Raw genomic sequence first — 26,540 nt, forward strand, 5'->3', positions numbered from 1 at the left:
GGGCCATGCACTGTTTGCCCGCTAATTAATATGATCAAGGAATAGGCACATTGTTTCATTTTTGTCGAGAAATCAAATTTGCTCGTAACAGCTACGAGTCAAAATTTTTCGCAAAGTATTTTCATGGTGTCGAGAATGCATTCATACCAAGGCACAATTTTTGAAGCTAAACCGAAGCTTAAAATAAAATTTTCTCCAAGTTGAGAAAAAATTTCCATATCAAACATTTATGGCTTGTTCTCAGACCATTTTTCAAGTGGACTGAATAGATATAAAATAAATTGAATTCTAAGAATGCTGCTAGGGTGGAACACCATTATGGCTGTTTGATTGTAGCAGGTTTTTTTAAGATGGCTTAACCTTAATATTTTTAGAGCGAAAGGCTAGTTCTAAATTTAATGCAAAAGTTAGTTCAGAAGCACAACATATAGGAGAGCTCAGAACCCATCATGATGCCGACTATTGCCTAGATGTGGTTGGTCGCATTGTTCTTGAGTTGTTATTGACTTTGCTATCTTTCCTGCATAAACCTTTGTACTGGTGGCTTCGAATTAGTGCAGGCCCTGGGAAACTACAGCTTGAATTAACCTAATTTAAATTTTCTTTATTGTAATCATACTTCACCTTCAAGCCGCAAAGGTTTGATATTTTGAAGACTGTAATTGGCTATTACTTTTAAAAAGGTAGGTGCTGTTTAGGTTAAATTATTTGCATGAACTGCCGAGGCTAACAGCAATACTTCTTGGTAGTAATCAAACTAGGAATGAGTCTTCCTATTTACCTAATAGTTTTGCCACGAAGATCTTCTGTTTAGTAATCAGATCCAACTTCTGTGACTATGCTGTTCTTTGATAAGCTCTACTGCGCAGCCACTTAAATGATTCATTTGTTACACAGAACATGTTATACCACAACTTGAGGGACGCATAATTTAGTACTGTAAATAACATCGCAAGTTAACAGACTTCAAGATCGCAGCAAACCCTTGGTAAATACATATTTACCGTACGGTTGTAGCGCATCAAATCATACTAGCTATAGAGATACTTCTTGCGAATAATAGCTCATAATTTATTATGCTTATGCTAACGTTAGAGGAAGATAAACATAGTACTTGAAAATGCTGGTAGTATAGCAATGCAATAAAACTAGACCACTTTTTACAGCTTCCTCACATAAAGCTAAATGTAGATTAAAGTTATTTGTAAACTAAAAATATAAACTTGTCAAATAAATGTGTTTTCTATAAAACCATGCCTACAAGCAATATTTGCACCTATGTTAATGTCTAAAAACAGTACAACTGGGAAGTTATATATTGTATACATGCAATATATAAACTATGCAACAGACATTTCTAATTGATCGCTTGTAACATGAGTTTCGCATGGTGGATAGCCATTCACTCAAAAACTATATCTCTGGTGCCAAAATTAGAGAAACTACATCTACTAAATTTTGTACATGTTGCAATATGTTAAGGCGAAGCTAATCCAATGAGAACTACTTCTTCTACTACATCTATTACTCGATATAACAATACAAAAGATGCCTGGCAGAGACATCTATGATATAATTTCCTTTAGAAATTGTCATGTGCCTACACTTCGACGTATCGTTTCTGCCCAAGCCGAAAAGACTAGCATACCAAACGGTAGTAAAAACATTTTTCGTTGTGAGTTTGAAACCATCTTTTGGATAGTCTTTTCTGATAATAATTTTAGGCAGAGTTAAGATCTCACAAATGGCTTGGTAGACATTATAAAACAGCTGAATAATGCTAAACAACACTTGCTACGAGGCTAATCTAGTAGCTGGTTCAAGAAAAATCTGGACACAAAATCAGCATTCGACCTCGCTTGTTTATAAAAGTATCTTTTGTCATGTAAGTTGGCAACTAACAGCATTAATCAACTGATTTGTCAGCTGTCAAAAAACAGCCTTCTTGCTAGAGCAATAGAATAAAAATTTCAAGTTAATATAGATTAAAGGCTCATCGTAAAATTTTATTTCAACCTAATAACATTTTTCATGCATATCCAGATTCTATATAGTGGTGAAAATCGGTAAAGAAACAAAAAAGGAATGGTGAAGAACTGATCAATTTTAATCGCCCAACTAATAAAAGTAGGTTAATGTTATTCAGTTACACCTTCGGGAAATTGGTTTACTGGGCTGTATCATAAAGTTAGTTATCCTTTTGAAACTAAATGACATTGGTGCTAAATTAATAAAACTTGTGAAATGGTATGAATGTCAACCATAGCAAGAAGAAAGTTGCTAATAATGTATTTCGATCAATGAATACATCAGTGTATACGCAAAAATCCAACAGTATAAAATGTTAATTCAGATGGATGCAATCGATGCTCCATCTAGTTCACAACTGGAGGTGGCGGTGGAGCAGGAAGTCTTGATGGTGGAGGAGGTGGCATAGCCATAGGTGGTCGTGGCATTGCCTGCATGGGTCGGGGTGGAAGCGACATGCCAGGAGGCGGAGGTCGAGGCGGTAAACCCAAACCCAAAGGTGGTGGAGGGGGGCCTCGAATCACACCAGCTAAATTTGTAGGAGGTCTCATTCCTTCCATTGGAGGAGGAGGCCTCATTCCAGGCATTGGAGGTGGTGGACGTGTCATGCTTGCTGGGGGACCAGGTGCCAAGATGGCAGCAGGTTTATCTTCAACCACTTTCGTAGCTTCTAGTTTGTAAGCAAACTGCAAAAAGAATTGCTTGGTTTCTTTATTCCAATGAGTCCACAGTTTTTGAGGATCTTTGTCTACCTCTCTGCTCGGTACCTTAAACCCGATAGTTTCATATGGCTCTGCAGCAAACAGCAGATATTGCCACTGTCTATCTGGAGGCTCAATCTTTTGCTCATAGGCTGCCATGAAACGATGGCGTGGTATTACCCCTTCCACTATTTCAGGATAATCTACTTGAAATAATAGACTTTGCTGTTGAGAATCAGGATCTTTCTGCTTGGTTACTTTATAACCTGGCCGCCCAATCTTTACAAACTTCTTAGGATCAATTTTTATTTTTTCTGGAGCTGGCTGGGTCGGCGCAGTCATGGCTTCCTTTGCAGCGCGACGACCAAGATTTGCTTGATGCTTTTTCCCTTGAGTATGGGCCAGGTAGCTTCCCTCATTATTATGAAGGGTGAGGCAAAGTTTGCATTCATACGATCCAAGATGATTTTTCATAAAATATGGATCCTTATTTATGTCTATTGTCTCAAGAGCTAATTGTCTCAGCCGTTCTCGGCGCTCACGATTTGCATCTGACGCAGAGGCGACCCCACCCGTTCCAGTTTTTCCACCAGCACGATTTTGAAAATCCATGGTGACAAGGAGAGGTAATCAGCTTACTGCAATAGCAATAATCAGAATATTAATGATAGAATAATGAAACCACAAGAATACAATTGCTCATTTTTAGCAAGGGTTTTTGTAACTGGCATTTTATTTTTTGAGTGTAACAGAGGCATGAAGTCCCTCAAACTTTTGACACATTCTTCTATTGGTAGGAAAAATGAGCATTAATGTTAAAAATACAACATTGACAAGCTATAACAGATACTATCAAATCATTTACTTGTAAATGGTTATCAGACTTCATGGTAGATTTTTCACTCTCAATAACTCGGCAAAATACAAAAAGTGCACTAATTGCTGACAAAATTAGTCAATCAGTCGCGTGCAATGCAAAGTAGTTCCAAGTAAAAATCAACATGCTATATCTGGTGAAACTGCTATGCGAATTACATGCCACATATGATACAAAACAACGGCCTGGCAAATGCAAGATTTTAGATTAAATATTTATAAACATGATAGTCCGTCAGAGTAGTTTTTTAACAAGGTTACTTGATTCGCCATTTTTTTCCAATTCAGAGCATTTTTATATTTTAGTTTCGTCTATAAAAGCGACAATTTTTTTTCTTTATACTGGAAGGGGATCGGCTGAGAAATTAAATGCATGTGGGTGTATATACAAACTCTAGTTTAGCACTGGCATATTGAAGACACAGTATTAGCTCCTGCAACCATATACTGTAAATTACGTCGTATTTTGCGGTATAGGTCGACCCGGTGCACAAGTCGAGGTTTTAAGTTTGGTTTAAAAATCCTGGTTTTGACATGTACCTGTCATATAAGTTGACCTCCTTCTCTGGCTCAAATTGTTTGATCGTTAATCGTCAAGTCGATAGCGATGCACAGCTGAGAAAATGGCATTTATAATACGCCCATGGTTTTTGTGCCATTGGCAATATGTACAACAATTAACAAAAAACGAGAGATGACAGTTTTGGTGAAGACCAAAAGGCACAAAAATCAATACTTCACCATTGTATTGGCCCGCCTCGCCGAAAGAATGAAATTGCTACCTTTGATATGTACATTTTAGACAGAAAGGTCATGCAGCAAAACAGATTTCTGTCAGGAGTCATGACTCGTCTAGAAGAAAAAGGATGGATGGACAATTGTGGATATGTCAAATGGATTACCAAAGTGGGGACAGATACTAGGAAAAAAAAGCATTTAATTCGAAAAAGCACATTATTCTGCAAGAGAGGAATTATTCCTAGCGATGAAAATTTGAATGGTGAATAATGGGACTTTCTGTTTGATCCATCTCATGTTGAGTAAGATTACTAATATTTTACTATTTATAAATAATTTTCTATATGTCATATACCGTAATTTTGATTTGCGATATTTTTTGAAGTTAAATTTTACCAAAACTCGTGTCCTAGGACCTGCATGTAGGTCAAGAACGAGTTTCAAGCTTGAAATTTGGTGTCACATTTTCAACTTATATGCAGGAATTTACGGTAAATCGTAATGCTACATCTAAAATTGTGAATGACCAATTAGAGTGTATCAACTACATGTTGTAAAGACAAATGCAAAGATAACCAACAGATACTTGCTGGCCAAACTGAATTGGCATGAACAGAGCAAAATTATTATTTACTGCTTTTTAATCAGTACTAATCGCTACCAGATGTCCCATGATGATGACATTTATTTCCTGACTGTCAATACTGTGTTGGTGATTCTGCAAACCAGAATAGTAGTTGTACTAAAAATAATGATATGGTCACTACTTCCAATGGAAGCCAAGCATGTTTAGGCCATTTTATAGCTGCTGTGATTTTCAATTATGAACATTTATGCATGCAAAATATGATTAATATATATAACGAAGCAGTGGCCATCGCACGATTATTACTGCACTGCAGCAGTGTTGATACTACAAACATTTGGCAAACATAGCCTGTTATAAACACTACAAATTTTCAATGCTGTCTTGTGTGTGTATAAGATAAACATGTAAAAATGTAGTTGAACTTTTATCTTGCCACTAGCTTATCTTACTTTTGCTGAAGATTATTCAACAAAAAAGCATTAGGTAATACACGTTCTACAAATCATAAAACTTTATACCGCATTAACACTGGGTTTAAATTATATTATTGTATAACCTTTTTTGGTAAGTTACCAAAAACATGATGGTCAATGCGTAGCAAATTGGCGTTTTTGTATTTTAAATATGTTGAACTACCAATAATATATTTGAAAACATTGTAAGCACATTACAGACAAACCTCAACTTCCATTGATATTTGCATACAAGTGTTTCGACATACAACACAAAATTTGAGCAAATAGCTCATTTGACATTCGAATAAATTTTCAACATAATCATGATGTGTGGGGTTTCCCAAAATATTGTAGTTCTTGTAAACCAATCTATATGAATGCGTTTCTACTTTGCATAATTTGGTTGAGTATTGTTAGAATAATATTAAACGGTGTATCATACTTTCGATTTTTAGTTTTAAAATCGTGTATCTCAAAAAAACTTGCGTGAGAAAAGTGGTTAAAAAAGAAGAAATGCTTGCCTTGAAATTAAAACCCTAATTGTAAAAAAACTGCAATTATCTTTGGATAACTCTTTAAAAAGTCTGCGAAGCTATCTAAAAGTTTGCATGATGTGGAAAGTATAAGTGATGTGAAAAAATAAAGCCTAAGATGATTGAACACAAAGAAGCTGGTTGTCACAACCACAGATAAAACTTTCAAACCAATTGTGAAAATAAAAGGTTAAGTTCTGTTTAGAGCTGCCCCGATTTTAATATCGGAATCGGTGCCGATATGGGTTTTAAGTATCTGAATCGGTATCGGCCGATCTTTTCTTGAAAAATCGGAAACTTCAGATACTTTTTACAGATCAATTATTCAGCAGAAAACCGCATTTTAGCCTGCTACATTAATAAAAAATCATCAGCTGCGAGTTCTTTACTTTTAAGTAATGAATTCCGGGCCTGTCACACAATCTATTTCATGTCTATAGCCTAATAAACATCCACACAGCTGAGGAATCTTTTGGCTTTAGTCAGGACAGAATCACAAAGTGCGGTATTTCCCAATTACAGCGATATGATTTATTGCAGCTAATCACGAACAAGAGAACAATGATGAGAAAAAAGAATGCGGTGTCGTGTTTCTATTTGCTAGCATTACGAAAGTAATTTGAGCAGTCGATGCATAAAGTTATTTATCTCTCTCTCTTGATCCTGCGATATGATGTATCGTTGGTATCGCATAAAATAACCTTAGTGGCTTATTGATATTTAGCCTGTCCTCCATCATCTGTGGTAAGTGAGTCCTTCTTCAGTACGACTAGCTACATCGATAGTGATAGAAGATAAAGACGTCTTACTGAGATAATTGAACCACTAACGGTAATTGAAAGAAACATTTATTTGCTCTACACTTGTACAGACGCAGCAGTGCGTTCAGCAGTAGAAGAGAGACTTAATTATCACAGATTAAGTTGTACCACTAACAGTAATTACCATTATTAGTAACAGATTTCAAGAAACATGGACTGTTTTGTTACTAGATGCACGGTATGGCAGTATGTGAATATATATACATGTATATCTTTTTTCCATAAATACAAATAAATAAATACATCAATATTTATATTTTCTTTGCATTATATTTATATTTGCATAATAAAATTTACAATTATCTATGCAACGCAAAAGATCTGAATCGGTATCTGAATCGGATTATTTTTCAATAAGAATCGGTATATCAAATCGGTATATGAATCGGCTGGTGAAATTTGAATCGGGGCATCTTTAGTTCTGTTAATTGATAAAATTTGTCATAACCACTAATTCTGTATCTTTGATGTGCTCTCTAACTATGCACTATCCCTCTCTTGTATCACTAAGGCTACACTTCTCTTTGCCTGCCCTCAAAATGAATGTGAAGACTATGAAAACCTGGTGTTATTGATTGCTACTTTATTAGCCTAGCTTAAGCTAAAAAGCAAACTAAAAGTTATTTATTAACTCAACTCTTTCGCTACAATGTGCCACGTAGTATGGTTTGGTAGCAGTTTAGCTTAGTAAGGGTTAGTAAGCTTCGTATAACATGATCATGATTAGTGAGTAGTTAACTAGCCTATCGTATCTGTACTTAAATGAAAGGAAACAAAGTTCTGCAGATATTGAGCCAATAGAAAATATATTTACAACATATTTTGAGCATAGTTTTGTTCTCTAAAAACTTATTTTTTCTTGCAATTTTTTCTTAGCGATGACCAGTTGTATCAGACGCATTACAACTAAGAAAGTTTTATTAATTTTAGATATATGGATTTCGGGTAATCTTTATTGAACATCAACACTACTGAGACTTATTATTTTAGCAGTGATCATATTGTCATAAGCTGTAAGATTAATAAATCGTTCGAGTCGGACATACTCATGGTCGCAGCGAAAATAGTCGAAAAAATGTTTGAGCTCATTCTGTAACTTATTTGTGGCATTTTTATGGCATCAGCCGGTATAAAGTTTTATGTTGAATAATTTGATATCAAAATATTTCTTTGATAGACGGTGTAATTCAAAAGTTACAACATTTTATATGAGCTCTTTTCAAATATTGGGTTTCACAGAATATGTAATTATGTCCCAGTAAAGAAATTAATTAGGTAGCGACAGAGTGGAAGAATATTATTGCCCGAAAAATAGGCAAAGTTCAGTTCTTCAAAAGTTAGATATGTTTAATTTACTAATTTTACTAAAAAGAAAAGACAATTGTATCCTGAATGCTACATGCAGCGATATTTTAATCTAAACTCAACTGCTGTATGAATGAGGATATACATACGAATTCTACGTAGGTTTTAAAGAATAGAATTAAGTGGCATAAAATAAACTGAATAATTTAAAAGCTGTTCAATTGCACTTTTCTAAAATTTATTGTAGGCCCAAGTACTTAAATAGAAAGCGTAGTCTTCTTTTATTTCTCACAACTACTTTCACTCCCTCGATACAATATTTTTTCTTAGACTATATATAATAAGCTAAAATAATAATACTAAAATATAAGCATAAAGTACCACAAACTGTTTAAAAGTTGTTCGTAAACCGTAAAACCTAATTATTTGAAAGAGAGCTTCGTAAATATGTACTGATTCGCAAACTTTGGTGTTTCGAGAAACTTCAATTGTCGAAGTATGGAACTACCATAGGTGTTGAAAAGATTTTTTCGCAGCGTACTAAAAATTGGTTTGTTAAGGCGAACCTAAAAAGAAGCTAAACTGTATATGAACAAAAACTGGTCTATATGGCAATGAGCCTGAAGTGTCGTGAATAACAAATGAAAAGGTAAATTTTCGCATATCTTCTGTAAAACAATGCTTTAATTTAATATAAAAACCTTTGCAACTGTGACTGATTGAGATTAGTCAACAAAATTAATCAAGCAAGATGGGTAAACAAAATTAATAACAATCAATAAAATTAGTCAGATTTGACATTTTTAAAACTAGCACCGGATACCGACGACTTTTTACTAATATGGAAACCGGAATTTTTTTCATTGTAATCGCGAAATCAATTGGACAGTTTGGATAAAATTCACCAATTGCCGTACTGCTGTTTTCTGTAGGTCTGTTGTTTACATATGGCGGCTTGTGGGGCTTTCGCGTTAATCCGTTTTTCATCTTACTAATAAAATTACATTTTATGTCGTTTAGAAATATCAGCATTATGTTCAAATTCTTACATGCAAAAATAAGCTTTTGCTTACATCGGTATATGACATTGACACTGCGTTTAGATTCACTCTGATCCTTTCCATTACGCTTGTATTGCAACTCTCTTACTATCTATAAAACATTTCTACTGTAAAGTTCTAACTTTGTTTCTCATAATTGATGTATAAACTTGACAGTTGAAGTTTGTATCTGGGACATTTTATAATACTGTTACGGTTTTAGAGAAGTCCTAAGTTATTTGGCAGTTTACATAAAGTATTGTAGCCTATGACAGACGAAATACTCAAATAAGAACGTGTTCGTATATTAAAACAGAACAGCTAAATTATTGTGTATATTGTTGATTGCAGCATTTTTATATTGATGAAATCATAGATTTATTAACTATACTATTAACAGTATAGTTAATAGGTCTATGGATGAAATAGGTATAATTATTAATGTTTTCTACAGACTTTTATGCTCAGTGATAAATAGATTTGATTTGCAAGTGAAATAAGTTCAACTCTACAGTGCAGCTGCCGAGCTGCTGCCAGGCAAGTGTTCAATTCATTTTATACTGACCTGTGATCATTGCTTGGCAAATGCTAATTCAACTATCATCACAGAGACGCAGATGATTTATCTTCAGCCGACAATATGCTGAGGTATGGGATAGTGCTTGGCATTTGAGATGACGAGATGCGAAAAAAGCTCATTTCACAGGGCAATACATTGACATTGGAGAAGCAGTAACGTTTTGCAAAAGCAATGAGGAGAGTTCTTCAACTATGAGAACAAGGTCTTTCTGCATAGATAAAACATACAGTATGCTGAAGTTGCAAAACAAAAAAGTAGAGGTCACAGTAAGGTAAGCAGAACAGACCGACCAACGAATCAGTCTGCTGTAACTGAGACAAAAACTAGCATTACACAAAAATGTGCAGGAGCAAACAATTTTTAGAGGTGTACAAAAAAAGTGCATGGTTGATTTCATGTTTACAAAAAAGCTATTACTAGGTTCATTGGAGAGCTGGAGAGCCAATGCGAGGGTCAACAGTCATGATAACTAGACACAGGAGCAAATGGTATTTGTGATTCGTAGTAAAAATCATGAATAAAGCAAATCATTCTTTTGTCAGCTAACACCAAACTAAGAAGGGCAGATAGACAGCACCTCGATGTTCTAAAAACATTAAATACCACATTCAAATATAAAGACTTTACCTAGAGAAAGACAGCTACTGTTATGACTGAACAGAAGAGTGTGTTTAGTTTTAAACTTTGTATCCTGCTACATTGCAGGAACCACAGTGTTAAAAAACTGGAAGGCAACATTCCCAAAGCTGTCTCCTGGACTACTTTGAAAGGCTAATCATATAGCATTTCTCTAAAGGGTTTGGTTGAACCTACTGACATTTATACTCCCAGAAACATTCATTCGCCTTTTAGAGAGAAGACCCAGGCAAATTTAGAAGAAATGGTGAAGCAAGGGATTATCTTTCCAATGATTGAGGCTACAGAATGATGCAGCGAGCTAGTCACTGTGGCCAAACTTTTGGGTGATTTCTGCATATGTGTGAGCCTGATTGGCTTAATCAATACTAAGCAGCGGAAGATTTGTCCAGTGGCCATGGTAGAAGATAGTCTCGGTCAATTTGCCTATAGCAAAATTTTCTCAAAGATGGATGCAACAACAGTTTTTGGCAGGTGAAGCTCAGTGAACATTCAAAGAAACAGACCACCTTTCTTTCACCTTTGGACACTATTGTTTTAATCGGCTACCCTTTGACCTTTCGAGTGCTCTAGAGATTTTGAGATGTGTCATGGTCAAGATTCTGGCTAGACTACTTAGAGCCATATGTCACATGGATGACGTTCTAGTGCGTGGCCTCAATGTAGAGGCCTATAACCAAAAACTATGCCGAGTTTTCATCAAGCTTCAAGAGTCGCGGTTCATCTTAAACTCAACCAAATGTCTTCGCTAATGTTTTAGGATGCCATATAAATGACTCCAAATATCAGGCTTTACCTATTCATATTTAATAATATATTAATCAGATTTTTTATAAAATAAATTATAATATATCCTTATTCCTTTTATTTGAAACAATCTCATACACTCTGCCTGTTTTTAGTATTTCTTAAATGAACGCTTGAAAGATATCTTACAGAAGAATGCACAAATGCACTTACAAGCCTGCATGATAAAAGACATCAGCGCTAACCATAATACTTTTGCGGTGTAAAAATACAAACAACATCTTGAAGTTTATTATGTTAGCCCAATAATTGATTTGTTACACAAGTTCATAGCTAAGAAGCTAGTGAGGAATGTTGTCATCAACAAATTTAGTCGCTGCATTATTAGAATTTTTAAGCCATTGGTTATGTATGACTCATATATAAGCACATCAGTGTAAGTTAAACATCTAGCTCTGTTCTGTAATCAAATGACACTTACTAAAACATATCTACACTGAAGATGTTGCTTTTAAAAATCACTTTAAAATTTTTTTTAACAATGACCACATCAGAGTCGTCATTTGTCATTTTATGTTTTCACAGTTTGTTATGCGTTTTTGAAAACTGCCATGTTCTTATTTCTGAAGCTGTTTGCTAGTGAATTCATGCGATATAATCTTTTAAAAGTTAACTAACCAAACTTCATATGTTAATGTATTTGAACGCCTATATAATTGGTGCCAATTAGCAAAAATCTCATTGTTGTTAATTCAGTAGGATTACTACATTTCAATTGCTTATACAGTATGTTTAGCGTAAACATATAGTAGCTGGTGCTCAGGCTATCACTGCAACTTACATAGTTGTTTTCAAATGTGTGTGTAGAGCTTTTTTATTGTTATGCAAAACTCGACAATCAGTTTTTAGCCGATTTATGTTCTTTATATGGTTGGCATCTGAGCACAAAGTATGAGTGGGGCAGAAGAAAATGAACCATCTATAATTATTCATATTATCTTCATAAGAGTCTTTTTATGAGTCATTAAAATAATGATGTTACTGCTTCATCTGCTTAAATCTTCTTGTGTATACAAGAAAACATTTAAACTAGCGCGAGTTAAATTATTTATATTTTCAACTCACATTTTCATATTTTGATAATGAACTTTATTAGACGAGCAATTCCATATCTAATCGTTGATAGTCATGTCAATATTAATATCGCTACAAAATTATTGTTATATATTTTGTACAAATTTTGAGCTAAAGCACTGTTTTTATTATTGTCACACAAACTAAACACAACAATTGTTGCGTTATTGCTCTTTAGGGGTGAACCGATCAATGCAGTACACGTTTTCTAAATCCAACTTTTGTCTCTTTGTGACAGAGCTATGGAGAACTATGAGGTCATCACCAAGATTGGCTCTGGAGCCTGCGGCGCTGTCTACTTAGTGCGCAGCCATAGCAACGGAAGGTAGTAGTAGTTACATTGTATAACAAGTTTCATCAACTCTTATTTTGCTAATGTATAGCGAGCATAGCCATAGACATCAAGACAATCTGTGAAGACCTTACCATGTTAAGTATCAAAACTGTAGATGAGTAGACGATCTGCTCAAGTAGAGGATTACACGTCTTTGGTTTCATGGTGTGCTGCAGGTGTCAAATGTCCATTTTTAGTGATTTATTTGTGCCTGGCGGGCTCGCCTCATGCGTAATTTGCGTTTATTTATTCTGCAGACAGTATGCTTTAAAGAAGGTGCAACTTGACGATCAGAAGCGAACGAGAACTCGACAAGCTCTGCTCAGAGAAGCTGGGTAAGACCTCAATATTTTTCTTCCTTATCTCTTGTTAACTGAGCATACGAAATATCATCGCAGAGCTAAATTTTTAACAGTTAGTTTTATAAAAGAGTAAAGATGAAACTGGCTGTTTAAATACCATCTCTAATTTCAGAATATTGGCCAAGTTGAAGCACCCACATATCGTCGTATACCATGACTCATTCTTTGACACAAATACCGATCAACTGCATTTCATGCACATTGTTCAGGTATGACCTTGTCACTTACCTATGACCTTGTCACTTACTTTTGGCTTCAAGATAGCATGCATTTAATTTTCAAACAAATTTAACCAAAACAAATGGCTGCTAAATTCTCTGTGATTTTGTTGTAGGATTACTGTGATGGAGGCACTATGGATGACAAAATTATTGAAATGAAAAAGGTGATAAGATTTACTTTTGTATAGAGCAATGTTTGACATAGCCATTTCAAGTTAAAAATGCATTTGTGAGATACTTTTGTGCATCGTCATATATGGATGTTGTCATAAGAAATCCTGTTGTCTAACCTTTAATCCTGACTGATGCGGAAAACATTAACGAGTTGTTAATAACCTGAAAATCCTACCTGTAATGGGCAATAACCAATGGCGTCACTACTGAGCTTGGCTCTATGTTCCAAAAGTGATTAAATGGCCGGCACACCTTCACTGGGCGTGTGATAAACTCGTCTATATATCTCTGCTTCATGCTCCTTGCACTCAACTAGACATAGTTTTACGAATTGGAATGTTGCTGTCCAAGCCATAGTTAATGGAAAGTTAGATAGACTGCATCATCTGCTGCCAAGAGCAACTGTTAAAATTCTTAGTTTATGGTCTATTCTTTTAATAAACCTACCAATCAAGATAAGCTGTCTTTAAGATAGGATTTACTTTTATAACAAGGATGGCGGATTCTTTAAAAGTGAAACATGAATTTCCCTACTTCTGTGTTTTGTTATCAACTATAAAAACAATTGAGAGCATCAAGAAAAAAAATTATGAGGTTTAATTTTCAGAAATTGTTTCTAATTTTTTGTTTTAAATAACTAATATAGGTACATTAAAATAGCTATTTTTTCTGCAATAAAAATCTTTCATTAAATCCCTCATCTGGTTATAAATACATGTACTTCAGGTGGAAGCAACTCTAACTTTTTATTTACTGCTTGGTGACCTATGACTTCACTCTCTTTAGTTTAATTCAATGGTTTTATTTATTACATTAAACTTTAAATCATAGCTTATTGTTAGAGGGGTGGTTATTATAATTATTATCATTTTGTTGCTAGGTTATCCTTAGCAATGCAAAACTTTTATTGTTTTTTAATGCTAAGATTTGTAAGAGATCTCATTTTGCTCATCTCCAGAGGTGTGACCTCGGCTACTATAAACAACATCAAAACATTTCTGATCATATTGGTAAATTTTGTTAAAAAACAGTTTTGTTTGTTAGCGAACAAAGAGCAGTAACTTGGTAATGAGTTTTTTCTTAATCTATGACACGCCTCTTATTGATTCCAGCGGATGAACGCGATTTAGTTGACCTACTTTGTTGTTGATTACTAGTTGCATGTACTGTACCATGGATGATGCAACTGTCATTCAAGTATCCTCCAAGTGTAAAAGGCATACCTATTGGACTTCATAGTGACTTCAATACTGGCTGTGGGTCAAATGTTAAAACTAAATATAGGTTTAGCAGCTGCAAATCTACTGCAAATCGCTGCTACCAGATGTATCAGCTCCATATCTTATCACTGGCTAACCAATACACTATTGAACCAGCGCAGCGCTGTTGTACTTTTACCTACCTGACAGCTTGTTTTTTACTAGTTTTTTTTACTCGTAAAAAATACTGTCTCTCAGTCGGTCTTCTATGCAGTATTTTATTTACGCTGTAGGTTTTTACATTGAAAACAATATTGATATGCTTTCTAATTTTCAGACAACACAAAACCTAGTCAACCTCGGTTGATTTATTTGCCTTAACAGCTAAAGTAATGTTTGTCAGAAATGATTCAAAAATCCTTATAAGTGAACATTTTATATAATCTTTTTTAACGTAATGAATTATTTTGGCTGTGAGATGCTTCATGAGCTTTTAAGCGTCGATGAAGACAGAACGACCATTTATCAAATGAGCTAGCAAGGCAAGAAGCGTTCTCTCTTCACCTTGACTTTATCACTACGCAACCTTGAGATTAAGGGAGGAAGAGGAGGTTGCTACGGCCCGTCGATGTAATCTACTCAACCAGAGGAAGATTTTTTTTGTTAACTCTTGCTTGAGAATATAGCTACTATTCCTAACTTCTGCTAATATCTCATTCTACTTGCAATGACACAGATTCCCTACTCCTTTCTACCTATAATAATAATAAGAGGCATTCCGAGTTCTTGACAGGTAGTATGCTTTTATCCTGACTGCTTGAATATAGGCATAAATCAGGCACAGGGTGCTCCACCACATACAGCATCAACTTAATGCTAGCTTTTAGTTTGTCTCTAGAACAATCTATAATATACCATTGGTATTTGTGCTTCATGTAACTTTGATTGATACTTCCATGGAATAGGCATACCGGTATATTTTAATCGAGCCAGTTAGAAAAATGGCAATCTCTATTCTCATAAAGCTGACGTTTTATACCTTGATGGCAGTATTTTACTGTTACTCAGTTTCTAGTTTGTTAAATAAGTTAAATTTCATGTCTAATTATTGTGTTGAAACGTACGTTGTCGCTAAGAATTTTTTGATTGATAAGATGTCATGTTAAAACATTCTCTGATTGAGAACGCGGAAACACCCGCTAGATATAAGTTGAACATATAGAAACACCTCTATAAGTTATTTGCAGATATTTTTCAGCTATAAAATGTTACAAGCACTACTCATGTATAATCTTTCTCATAACTCCTATCATATTGTCACCTTATCCCAGGTGTTTCTTATCTGAAATGTTAGTTCAGCCATATTTTTCACGAGTTTGTCTCTGTATTCTTTACTCATGTAATGCTTTATATAGCTCAAAGCTGCCTGCTTTGCCAGCAATGTATGGACAAGTTTTGTTTATAGGTCAACATTTATTAAGTCAACATTTATTAGCTAAATATTTTACCGGTAAAAATTGAATAGGCCAATAGGCCAGTATTTAATAGGTCAACATTTGGTCTATCAGCGTTTAATAAGTCAGCATTTAATAGGTCAGTATTTAATAGGTCAAGATTTGGTGGATTGGCATTTAATAGGCCAGCCTTTAATAGGCCAGTATTTAAAGGCCAACATTTGGTAGATCAGCGTTTAATTGGTCAGCATTTAAAAGGCCAATACTTAATTGATTAAAAGGAAGTAAATGAACACTTAAGAAAAGTGAACGTGTGTCCCGCAGCTTGTCTCTACATACTTATCACAATACACTAGTTAGCCTCTATCTTTTTTTTACAGAAACAGAATTATTTTGAAGAATCCACAATAATGGAGGTAAGTGTTGAACAATTTAAGCGAATAACTTGAAATCGATTATTGCCCATCTTGTGATAGATCGACAATAATCGCAATACAAGTTGCTGCTGTAAAAATTAGTATATTTCATGCTGAATTTCAGAAACAGCAAACCAAAAATGAATTTTGTAGAAAAAATTATATGACAAAAAAATTCAACATGGTGGATGCTCATAGCAATTATAGCTTGTCAAAGCATAAAAGAAAATGTCTAATAATCTTGCTTGCAAAAGATAGTAGTAACTTCCATATGATGATAAAACATCGGGTATTCACGATGAGCGGGTTGATAAATGCATAAATTTACACTATGTTATGTAATGGCAAATAAGTTAAACAATTTTACATGATCAGTGAGTGTTAGCATAATATCACATGAGATTTACTTTTGCTGATTTCTATCAGTATTTGTCCACAAATTAAGCTTCACAGTTTAAAAGCCAGTTAAGGGTGACATGCAAACTTCAAAAGTTTCAAATATCCATCATGCCATGTCGCATGTTTATCCATATTACTAATATTTCTTCAACTGCATCATCTACATATGTAGCATGTATATCATACCACTGGTACTTCTCTCACGTGCATCTTTCGTTGCGCATACCGTGACGTAAAAAATGGTTATGCAACCTCGCTTTTTGATCTACATTTTATCCCACGAGATGATCCATAGAAGGAAGACCAAGATTGGGTGGTTCCTTTACATTTTATTGGCAAAGTATCAGACCTTGTTACGGCACAGGGATTTATATATATATGTGAGAGCAATACTTCTTTATAAGCAACATATAAACTTGCAGAACTGCTCTAGGAGACACCTTACTTGACCGAAAGAATATACTCTGCAACAACTAACAACCTGAATGAAGATCAAACTTTTTCCTTTTTTAACCTCTATCACATTAAGCTGCTCACCAACAAGCATGCATTACACACGCTAAACCTGCATTTTCATTATACAAGAAAAGGCAATAGATTTAATACATTAAAAATAGTCTACATAAACCAAACTAAAAATTAATTCATTACTATAGGCTATTTTAGTGATAAAATATGAATTTGTAAAAAGGTAGATAATAAGATAGTTCTTAATAATAAGATAGATTTCAATAATAGAGGCAGTTGTACGTATGTTTGATTCAGCACCTTACTTGACACTCCGTGTCTGCCTACATAGTTGGAAGACAACTCCCTATACAATATTCATGTCTAGTATGAGAAGGTATTTAGCAAAGCTAGTTTCAAGTTAATGAATTACCGAGTGACATGCTGGAATATCTGGCAATATAGGTCAGCGTGTTGAAAGATTGTGGCCAATCAAAATCAAGTGCGTGACAAAATGAGGCAATCCTATTGGCCAATCCAGAGTCATAATCATTGCCATGAGTGTTGCAAAAACTCTCAGCTTCGCATATTACTGTGACACCTACATTCTCTTCGATACACGGCTTCGTTGTCTTGGTGACAGATTTTAACCATCGGCGAAAGAAACAGACCTTGGTCGAAGACTGCAGTTTCGTATCACTGGTAATATTTTGTAACAAAGTCGTATGCAGGCATTTCATTTTCTTATTACATACAGAAAGCAGTAACACGGTTTCAACTATAGCCTTTTATGTTTTGTGATTGATTTTGAAGAAAGTTTGGAAATATGTTGGTATCCCTATTTATCGAACTAAGCTGCATTTGCGACCAGTCACCCAACTTTTGTTCTGGAAGCTCTAGCCAAGGCTGGTCTTTGGTCAGTGAGAGCTGCCACAGACCAGACGCTTGTTAGTTGAAAAAGTGTCGATTTTTGGCAACCGGGCAAGATTTTGTCATAAATGTTATGAATGTTTTTTTTATGTTGATCTTCTTTTATTACAACTGGCCTGAGGAAAATTTTTGAACTGCTTAACAGCCAAATATTATAGAACCTGTTTGACTCGATGGTTGCGCTGGCTGAAAAGCGATTTTATTAGCGCTAGGCAATTTATCAATGACAGAAGTATTCTCCGCTAGCTTCAATGAAGCGAGGTATTAATTTCCTAATTTTCCGGTTCCAGTTCATGGAACTGCATCATTAATAATGTGTGGTCCTCCTTGCGGGACTCGAGACTGCATGTTTGTTTGGGGCAATGTCATTGCGGTGAGCTCAGCTGCACAAGAAATACGAATAATTATAGACTTCTGACACCTTATTAACAGAGCTAACTGATTGATCATAACTGTGGCTGTGAACGGAGCTCCTTGCTCAGACTCTGTGCAGCTGTTTTATAAAGTTTTACCTTGGATCTGATAAGGTCGCACATTTCTTTTCTTAAACAAGCAAGGATGCACAGGCAGAAGTATGCCTGCAATTTAGTTTCGATTTGGCTTTTGACTGTTTTCTGTTTAACCTAAGATGGTTTTGAATCCATGTGCTTATTTGATTGCTTATCACTTGCTAATTAATAAAATATCAAGTTTAATAATATTTTGTTTTGCTCACAGTCAGAAAATGTCTGAGTTAGCCCACTGACCTTCTACAAAGTAAAGACTGTAGGAATCGTTATATATAGGCAGCCCACACTGCTTTAGTAATGCTATTCTAAAAGTGTTATTGTAATTGTTATTAATTTGTAGTGTCAACTCCCATCATCCGCTTTTAATACCACTAACTAAATTTACAGGTGATATGGCATGCAATATCGTTTTGCACCTACAAACAAATGGTACTCATTTTAGAGATTTTACATACAATGTATGACTATTTTGAATTTATTAAAATTTCGTTCAACTTGCTCTATTTATAGATTGCGACTTTTTACAGTTTCGATAACTTCATAGAATATTTCATTTTCAGCTATTCTGCTCCTTTGTAAGTTGCTTTGCCTTGTTGGCGGGTTGAGGCCATTGCAACCAAGTGGTGAAGGTTATGTTGTTAGGATATGTAGTATGACACACGGTATCGTTTTGTGGCTGTAAAGTGCTTTACTCGGATCCTGTTAATCTCTTGAACAACATCTGAGCATTTGTCATGCGGAAAATGGCACCAAACGCACCCTTCCCGTCTCTTCAGGATCTACATGTTGGTGATGTTCACACTTCACTGATCAGCTAAAAAAAACGAAATCCGCCAACCTGTTAGAGAGAAGACAACTATTACTCCCTACGTATGTCGCAAGCTAATTGGCTTGTCAAAAATTTCTAAATGAAATCAATTGCAGTATAAAAGTTTATAATCTGATACCCAACACATGTATTGTGTATTGTTTGTGATTGTGAGAGTGAATAAAATATTTAGGTCAATATTTAGGTCAATAAAGCACTGATGCTCAGCTACTGAGTTTTTGTCGTAGCGCACACCTGCATTGTCGTTTAGGATAAGAACAGCGCATAAGAGTTTACGAATCTGGCGCATCCCTGAACTTAATCGCAGACACCGCTACTCCTTTAGGAAATGATAATATCATATTGTAATAAGGTTTTGTTGCTTAGTTACGAAGCAGAATTGACATTAATACAAGCTTAGAGATGTTTTTGCAGAATTCCAAATGTTACTTAAAATTTATAGCAAACAGTGCAAATATTTGTGCTATAAAAATGACATAATTTATTATGTTATGAGCTATAATATTATTATATTTGCAGACTTTAGATAAATATGTTCAAGTTAAATGTTTCATATCGTTCTTCTAGAAATAAAGTGTGCCAGCTTTGATTTGGTTATTCCGTAACCTCGTACTGCCTATGTGTGAAATGATTTGACTAAATAAAGATCTAGCAGAAGGTTCATGGTTTCTAAAAGTAAAATCAGTCAATTTTCAGCAGCCTCCTTTAGGTTTTTTCTAAATATAAACAAGCAGATCCAATATGTAAGCTGTATCTAAAAAACATCAACAATGCACAGTACCCATTTTAGAATACAACCATGTCGGTGGTAGCCAAGTTTAGCAATTACATACACTAGCAACTGAGTGCAACAGACGATTTTCGACTTTTGCATGTAATTTTTCAATACATTGCATATGACATCGTAGTGACAAACGCTTAGTAAGCACTCGCTCTAATTCAAGGCTTTTATGAAACTTCACTTAAAAATCTTTATAGTAAAATCTAACCATGCTGAGTTAAATGCTACAATTTATTCTAAAGTCTTTTTGGCAGGTCTGTTACAATTGGAGCACTGTTAATTGACAGGTCTGTTACAATTAGGGCTCTGTGTACTGACCCTTCTGTTACAATTAGATCACTGTATATTGTCAGGTCTGTTACATTTAGAGCGCTGCGCAGCCGTGCTTGGTCAAAACGTGTGGAGCCTTATTGCAGCCTCATTTGTGTTACTCACAGTATAGGCCATGTTCACTTCAAACATTTTATCAAAAAACATTTGATCTACCGGTAATTGCAGCATGGTATCCTGAAGTTGAATGTGGGATTTTGCTAGAAAATTTTTAGGTTGTAACGCAAGGTTGATGTAAAATATAATTTTGGTGCCATTTTTAAAAAGTAGCGCTTGTCGGAATCTTAAAATCTTTGGATTCGTCTACACTTTCTTAAATAAACTTGCTGTGCACAATTCTACGCCAATAATCAAATTTTTAAGCATCGTGTATGACTGATGATAACATTATTGCTTCGCATTCAGATGGTTAGAAGGAACAAGCCTACAGAAAAATTTATATAAATTTAATATGATTTGCCAAGGTCTACAATATTATGTATATTAGTCAACAGGCTTATTGGTGACTTTTAGATTAATCAGTTGTGACACAAAATGTTGGTTGTTAGACTGAGGGTGGACACTAGTTCACATTCTTTCACAGAAACCTATATGATTGCTTCATACACGCTCATCACCACTGAGAGCTCTCATTTTGTTTACAGTGGTTCATTCAAATTGCCATGGCGGTGCAATATATACACTCGAATAAAATATTGCACAGAGACTTGAAAGCTCAAAATGTCTTCATGACCAAGTCAGACGGGGTGAAGCTCGGTAAGTAGGAACAGATTTTCCTTGAACGATGATAGACATAGCTGTAGAACGGTAACCGCAGCTCTGTTGCAATACAATCAACTCCGTTCTCCGAATACCGCTTTATTTTGTTAATATCGAGTTTGCCAAAATCTATGAAACGAGTGATTTTTTTTCTACTTGTTATATCGTTTAACAGAAACATACTATGAACTACTACGGACTACCAGTGATTACTGCACTTCAGCGCAGCGTCTGGGCTTGTTGATCATTTCGCAATAGTTTGAGCCGGAGCGCGCTCTTTGTCGGTGCGCATATAATACATGACGGCGTGGCTAGAAGATTTTATAGGGTGTGAATGAGGAGGCAAAATTTTACCACAAATTTTGATTCGCCGCTTCATTTTACACAATATATATTTATAAAACAAAATCTTCGATTGGTACTCGGGAGGTTCAAATGAGAAATGAGAATTATAGGTAATCTGAGGCAATGCATTTTAGATTAGCTTTCCGTCAGACACTTTCAAAGTTTTCACATTCATTTTTACAGTTTTTACATTTTTTGGTTACAAATTATAAATGCATTGACTCCGACCTTTATTGCAACTGTTCACTATAGTACATTATCAACAGATACGCTTTTCTTAAAATGTAAATCTCTATGAAAGTTGTATCGCTCCTTAAAGAAATATTTGGTAAAATGTAGATGTCTATGAAAGTTGTATCGTTCCTTAAAGAAATATTTGGTAAAATGTAGATGTCTATGAAAGTTGTATCGTTCCTTGAAGGAAGTAGCATAGCGGCATAATAGCTTTGTCACGTAAATGTCTCGACACGTAAATGTCAACAATCAATCTTTATTATTAAGTCCATTAGATGTCACAGAATCCTTATCATATGCATACTGAATAGAACATGGGATTTGCGGGTGTCACTAGGTCACGTAGACACATTCCGCTTTCATACACCATTATTCTTATTGTTAAAGTGAGTTTGCACCTGTTCAAATTTTTTCACCCGTTTTTCACCTAGTAAACATTGCTGGAGACAAAACAAATTGGGTTTTTTAAATTTTACAAATTGCTAATCTTGAATAATATTAAATTATTGGCCCAAGACTGAGAAAAGACTAAGCTTTAATCAATGCTTCAAAGGAATTAGTTCATTTTGCAGATCTTTAAGGCTCCACTGTATTGATTGGAATAGTTATCATGTGGATAGAACAGCTGTGCATCATGGGAATTAGGGCAATTGCTTTTTAAATTCTTATATCATTTGCCTTTCTCATAGAAGCATCATAATAATATTATATTAATATTGCGCTTTAACTGTGTGTTACATTAAGAATATTTTTTAGTGTGGATACTTTTATGTGCATCTATGTGCAAAGTCTCATCCTTTTTTGACATCAGCTTCACATTGACAGCAAGAAACAATAGCATACAAATTATCATTGTGTTGGCTCAGTACTTTCAAATTTAATTGTATTCAGTATTTTCAGTTCAATCTTACCGGCAAGCATTTGTACCTGATTGGCTGATTACCTGCTCCACTGAGAATGCTTAACTCTACAAGACTTCAATCACAAATTTCAACATTTAAAAATATTTAAATGGATCACTCAGAAAATGACACAAAATTGTTTGTAAACAAACTATTTTCTATAAGGACGATTTAGATGTTTTTGTTTATTTTCACAAGATAAATCAGAAAAAAGAATAACTTTAGAAACAAGTAAAGCTTCCTGAAACTTTTTGATATTTTAAACAAAACAAGCAAGTGAATAATTTAAAATATTTCTTATGCATATATAAATACATTTTCTAGACAATCTCTGCGTCAACTAATAGCCCAAAAATGTAAACCACGTCGGAGTAGTCGATAGCTGGTTATATCGCAATACCTGACACGATCATTGCACAATAGCGGTATTCAAGTGTCAGACATCGAAAAACGAATTTATTCATGAGTATGAGATGGCTTAAATTAACTTAATCTCTGTGTAGGAGCTCAGGCTATTTAGCTGCATTTTACTGGAAATAACTATTTGCCATGGAAAGCCTGTCATCCATTGTTTCACATCCATCTGTCAAATAATAAAAAATGTGAGATTAATAATAGATTTAAAAAAAGGCTTAGCTGGTTTATGAGCAGTCGTGTCAGGTCATGGTCACATTGTCTCTAGAATTTTTGTGATATTACTGAACTTATATATATGATGTGTGATATATATATATATATAAATATATATTTGTTGCACTTTTTTGCTCATGAGATTTTTGTAATATTTTTACTGGTATAATTTGTTTTATTTATGTAATTAATTCTCGCATTTGAGATCTAAAGTTTTATGTTAAAGTACTGCATACTTGTACATCGTGATATTGCTGATGTCTAGGAAAATACAAGCGCGAACAGACGGATGCTATAAATTATAATTATTAAAGGCCGTTACTAGCCTGACAAATTTTCACCATGTGTTTTTTATGTCAGCCAATATTATTTATGGTTTAGCTATTGGAGCCACCAGACATAGGTATAGAATTCATATTGACACTTCCATGATTTGTCCTTCAAAAGCAAAAGTTCAACCTTGAGGCATGTTTTGTTATATGTAATTCTTTTTCACTGGCTTGTCTAGCAACTGTGCGCTGATATCCATCTGGCACTAAAGCATTTGTGTCATACCTAAACGTTACTTGGCAATTTTCAGGAGTCATTGCTACTCCAGAGCCAATCAAAACGACAAATAATTTAATTGATGGTCTACAGCAGTTATCTCATAGATCATGTGAGATAGGCGTGTTGCTTTTCTAGGAATAGCCACAAATCTCAGAAAGCTCGGGTTGTTGCAAGCGCATTGCACTCGAACTTTAATCTCACGCTAATCGAATGAACTCCGTGGTTTTTATCCCCATCCATAAATATCTATATTTCCACCGCCACGTTGGTTCTAGTTTAATATATGTGAGAGAATATCTAACGGGCTGGCAATATTGCGTTTCAATGTCTTCGCTTTTACAGCGCCGCGACTCTTCGCATTACAGTAACCATTAAGACTACATTACGACTTGTGCGTAATTTAAAAATTATATCACAATCTTTTGTACCATCTGCGTTTTTGTTTAGAATGGTGGTTGTTCTCCCAATGACAGAGATATTCAAGAATTTTACTAACATTGTTGGATTCAAAATGCTGAATGGTTTAACTCTTTCATACATCACTGATATGTTTCAACTCTCAAGTACCAATTATCCAGCGATGAATCTATTTTGTACTTATCAAAAGATGCACTCAACATTTATATTGTTAATTTTTTCAATTCTTTATCAAAAGAGATAGGATGTTTACAGAAACTTACTAGTTTCCAGTCTCCTTTGCATAAATTTTTGTTTTTGCGTTTTTAACACCAAATTGCAATAGTTTATTATTTTTATGACTTTCCATTAACTTTTTTGCCATATATAGAAAATTTTTTTTGCAAAATTGTTTATCGACTGCCAAATAAAATTATTTATATAATTATGTATATATATTTATATAAATATGTATCTATTTACATAAATATACTTTTAAATATATATATAGAAGTATTTAAAAATGTAAAAGTATATATATGTTAAAAGTATATATAAAGTTACTTGTTTGCCTATCGCAGCTTGGACTACTATATATGCACATATTCTTTGTGTGTTTGAAACCAAAATCTATGATAGTAGTTCAGTGAAGGTGTCAGCAATGACCTAATTGTTTATTTTACCTACATTTACAAAAGTTGATACTGGAGCATGTGAACTCTTTGGAGTTATTTGTAGTTAAATATTTTGGTTACAATATTATTAAATTTTGTATCGTTAATAATAGAACTCTTTTGGATGAAAATTTTGTTTCTGCTGATTTTAAATATTCTTCAAATTATATAAATACTTTTTATGAGTTTCTTTAAATTCTGCATTAACTGTTTATATAAAATAATGTTGACTCGCTTTTTATTGTGATTTCTGGACAAATGAATTTCACTGTCTATCAGTCTCGCTAGTCATAGGTAAATAAGAATCATTTAAGCGCATATAGAATGACCACTTTATGTGCCGCAATCCTTCATCTTATAGTATGCGTCGTTGACAAAGCAAGCTATTTTTAATCTTTTTTTGCAAGTGATGTTTCCTGAACAGTCTCCGTCACTTGTCAGCCACCATCAGTCACTGCAGCGAAATTGTCCAGTCGACAAAGTAATCTACTTAACAACGCCAACCCCATTCTTTAAATGCTTACTGTTTGAAAGCTCCACTGAAGCAGTTGGCTTGTGTAGTCTCAAAACTAGACCCTATGCAGCAATGCTTGTAAAAACTAATAACATGTAAATTGACAATCGTGACATATAACTTAAATGATCAAACCACTAGTAATTTGTTCTCAATTTCAAATACACAGCCATAGACTAGCTTTTCAGCCAGTCTTTACGATGTTTGTGGCCTTTGAAAGTATTTGTAAGAAGTAGGCCTATTTCTTGTTTACTTGACCTATTTAAAACCATCAAATCGTTTGAACCATATCTACTCTTTTTACCTGAATGCTTTTGATAGGTTCACAAGGTTATTTTTGTATCTTCTAAATAATGCAGGATCCTTTCTGTTTGGGTAGATGACTTGCAGAGGCCCAAGTCTTGCTTGGTTTTAACAGGACATTTACCCCTCATTTGTTAGCGCATTTCGTAACAAATAGCTTTTTGCATGATTGGGAGACAAGCTTGCATTGTTTAAACTTACCTCTCCCTTTACAGCGGTATGTTTGTTGTATTCTAATTTTGCTAAAACATGAATATGTTTGCATTTATAAGTTTTAGTTGGAGGCCATAACGATGTGGCTCACTAGAAATGCAATGCTCATCGGCAAACAATACCAGTTGTATCCTTGTCGCCAACAGTAGTTTAGAAACCGGTGCACACTGAAGAATATTATACATTTACTATTCATTTCACTATACTATTGAACTATACATACACTGTATTGGTGTAACCTCTCCCTTGTTCTTGCCGAAAGACTCGCCTAAAGAATTGCTACAAAGACGGTCTCCCTAAAATTTAAAAGCTCAAATTATAGCGTTGCCATTCTATATATGATATCAAATAGACGATTGCTAGATAGAAAAGTCTTAAAAAGTATGCGATTATCATAGGATTATAAATTACATTAGCAGAAATACGCGGCATTGCCGAGTCACTTCTATAAAA

The 26,540-nt window shown here is 34.6% G+C and overlaps 2 protein-coding genes across 2 annotated transcripts in view; one reads left to right on the forward strand and one right to left on the reverse strand.

Annotated features, from left to right (window-relative positions):
- Positions 1-1,764: 1,764 nt before the first annotated feature.
- Positions 1,765-8,772, reverse strand: LOC137400414 (splicing factor 3A subunit 2-like). Its single transcript, XM_068086744.1, has 2 exons — positions 8,748-8,772; positions 1,765-3,367 (listed from the first exon to the last, which is right to left on the reverse strand). Exon 2 carries the CDS (start codon positions 3,339-3,341, stop codon positions 2,376-2,378), a length of 966 nt encoding a protein of 321 aa, XP_067942845.1. The 5' UTR covers positions 3,342-3,367; positions 8,748-8,772; the 3' UTR covers positions 1,765-2,375.
- A 3,653-nt stretch (positions 8,773-12,425) lies between these two features.
- LOC137406952 (uncharacterized) overlaps positions 12,426-26,540 on the forward strand; it is a 34,876-nt gene continuing 20,761 nt past the window's right edge. Inside the window, exons 1-6 of the mRNA XM_068093554.1 lie at positions 12,426-12,508; positions 12,775-12,852; positions 12,992-13,088; positions 13,214-13,264; positions 16,308-16,343; positions 21,213-21,324. Of these exons, the coding sequence (XP_067949655.1) occupies positions 12,426-12,508; positions 12,775-12,852; positions 12,992-13,088; positions 13,214-13,264; positions 16,308-16,343; positions 21,213-21,324 (457 nt within the window). The remainder of the gene's footprint in view (positions 12,509-12,774; positions 12,853-12,991; positions 13,089-13,213; positions 13,265-16,307; positions 16,344-21,212; positions 21,325-26,540) is intronic.

The sequence above is a fragment of the Watersipora subatra genome, chromosome 1, assembly GCF_963576615.1.
Source record: "Watersipora subatra chromosome 1, tzWatSuba1.1, whole genome shotgun sequence".
NCBI lineage: Eukaryota > Metazoa > Bryozoa > Gymnolaemata > Cheilostomatida > Watersiporidae > Watersipora > Watersipora subatra.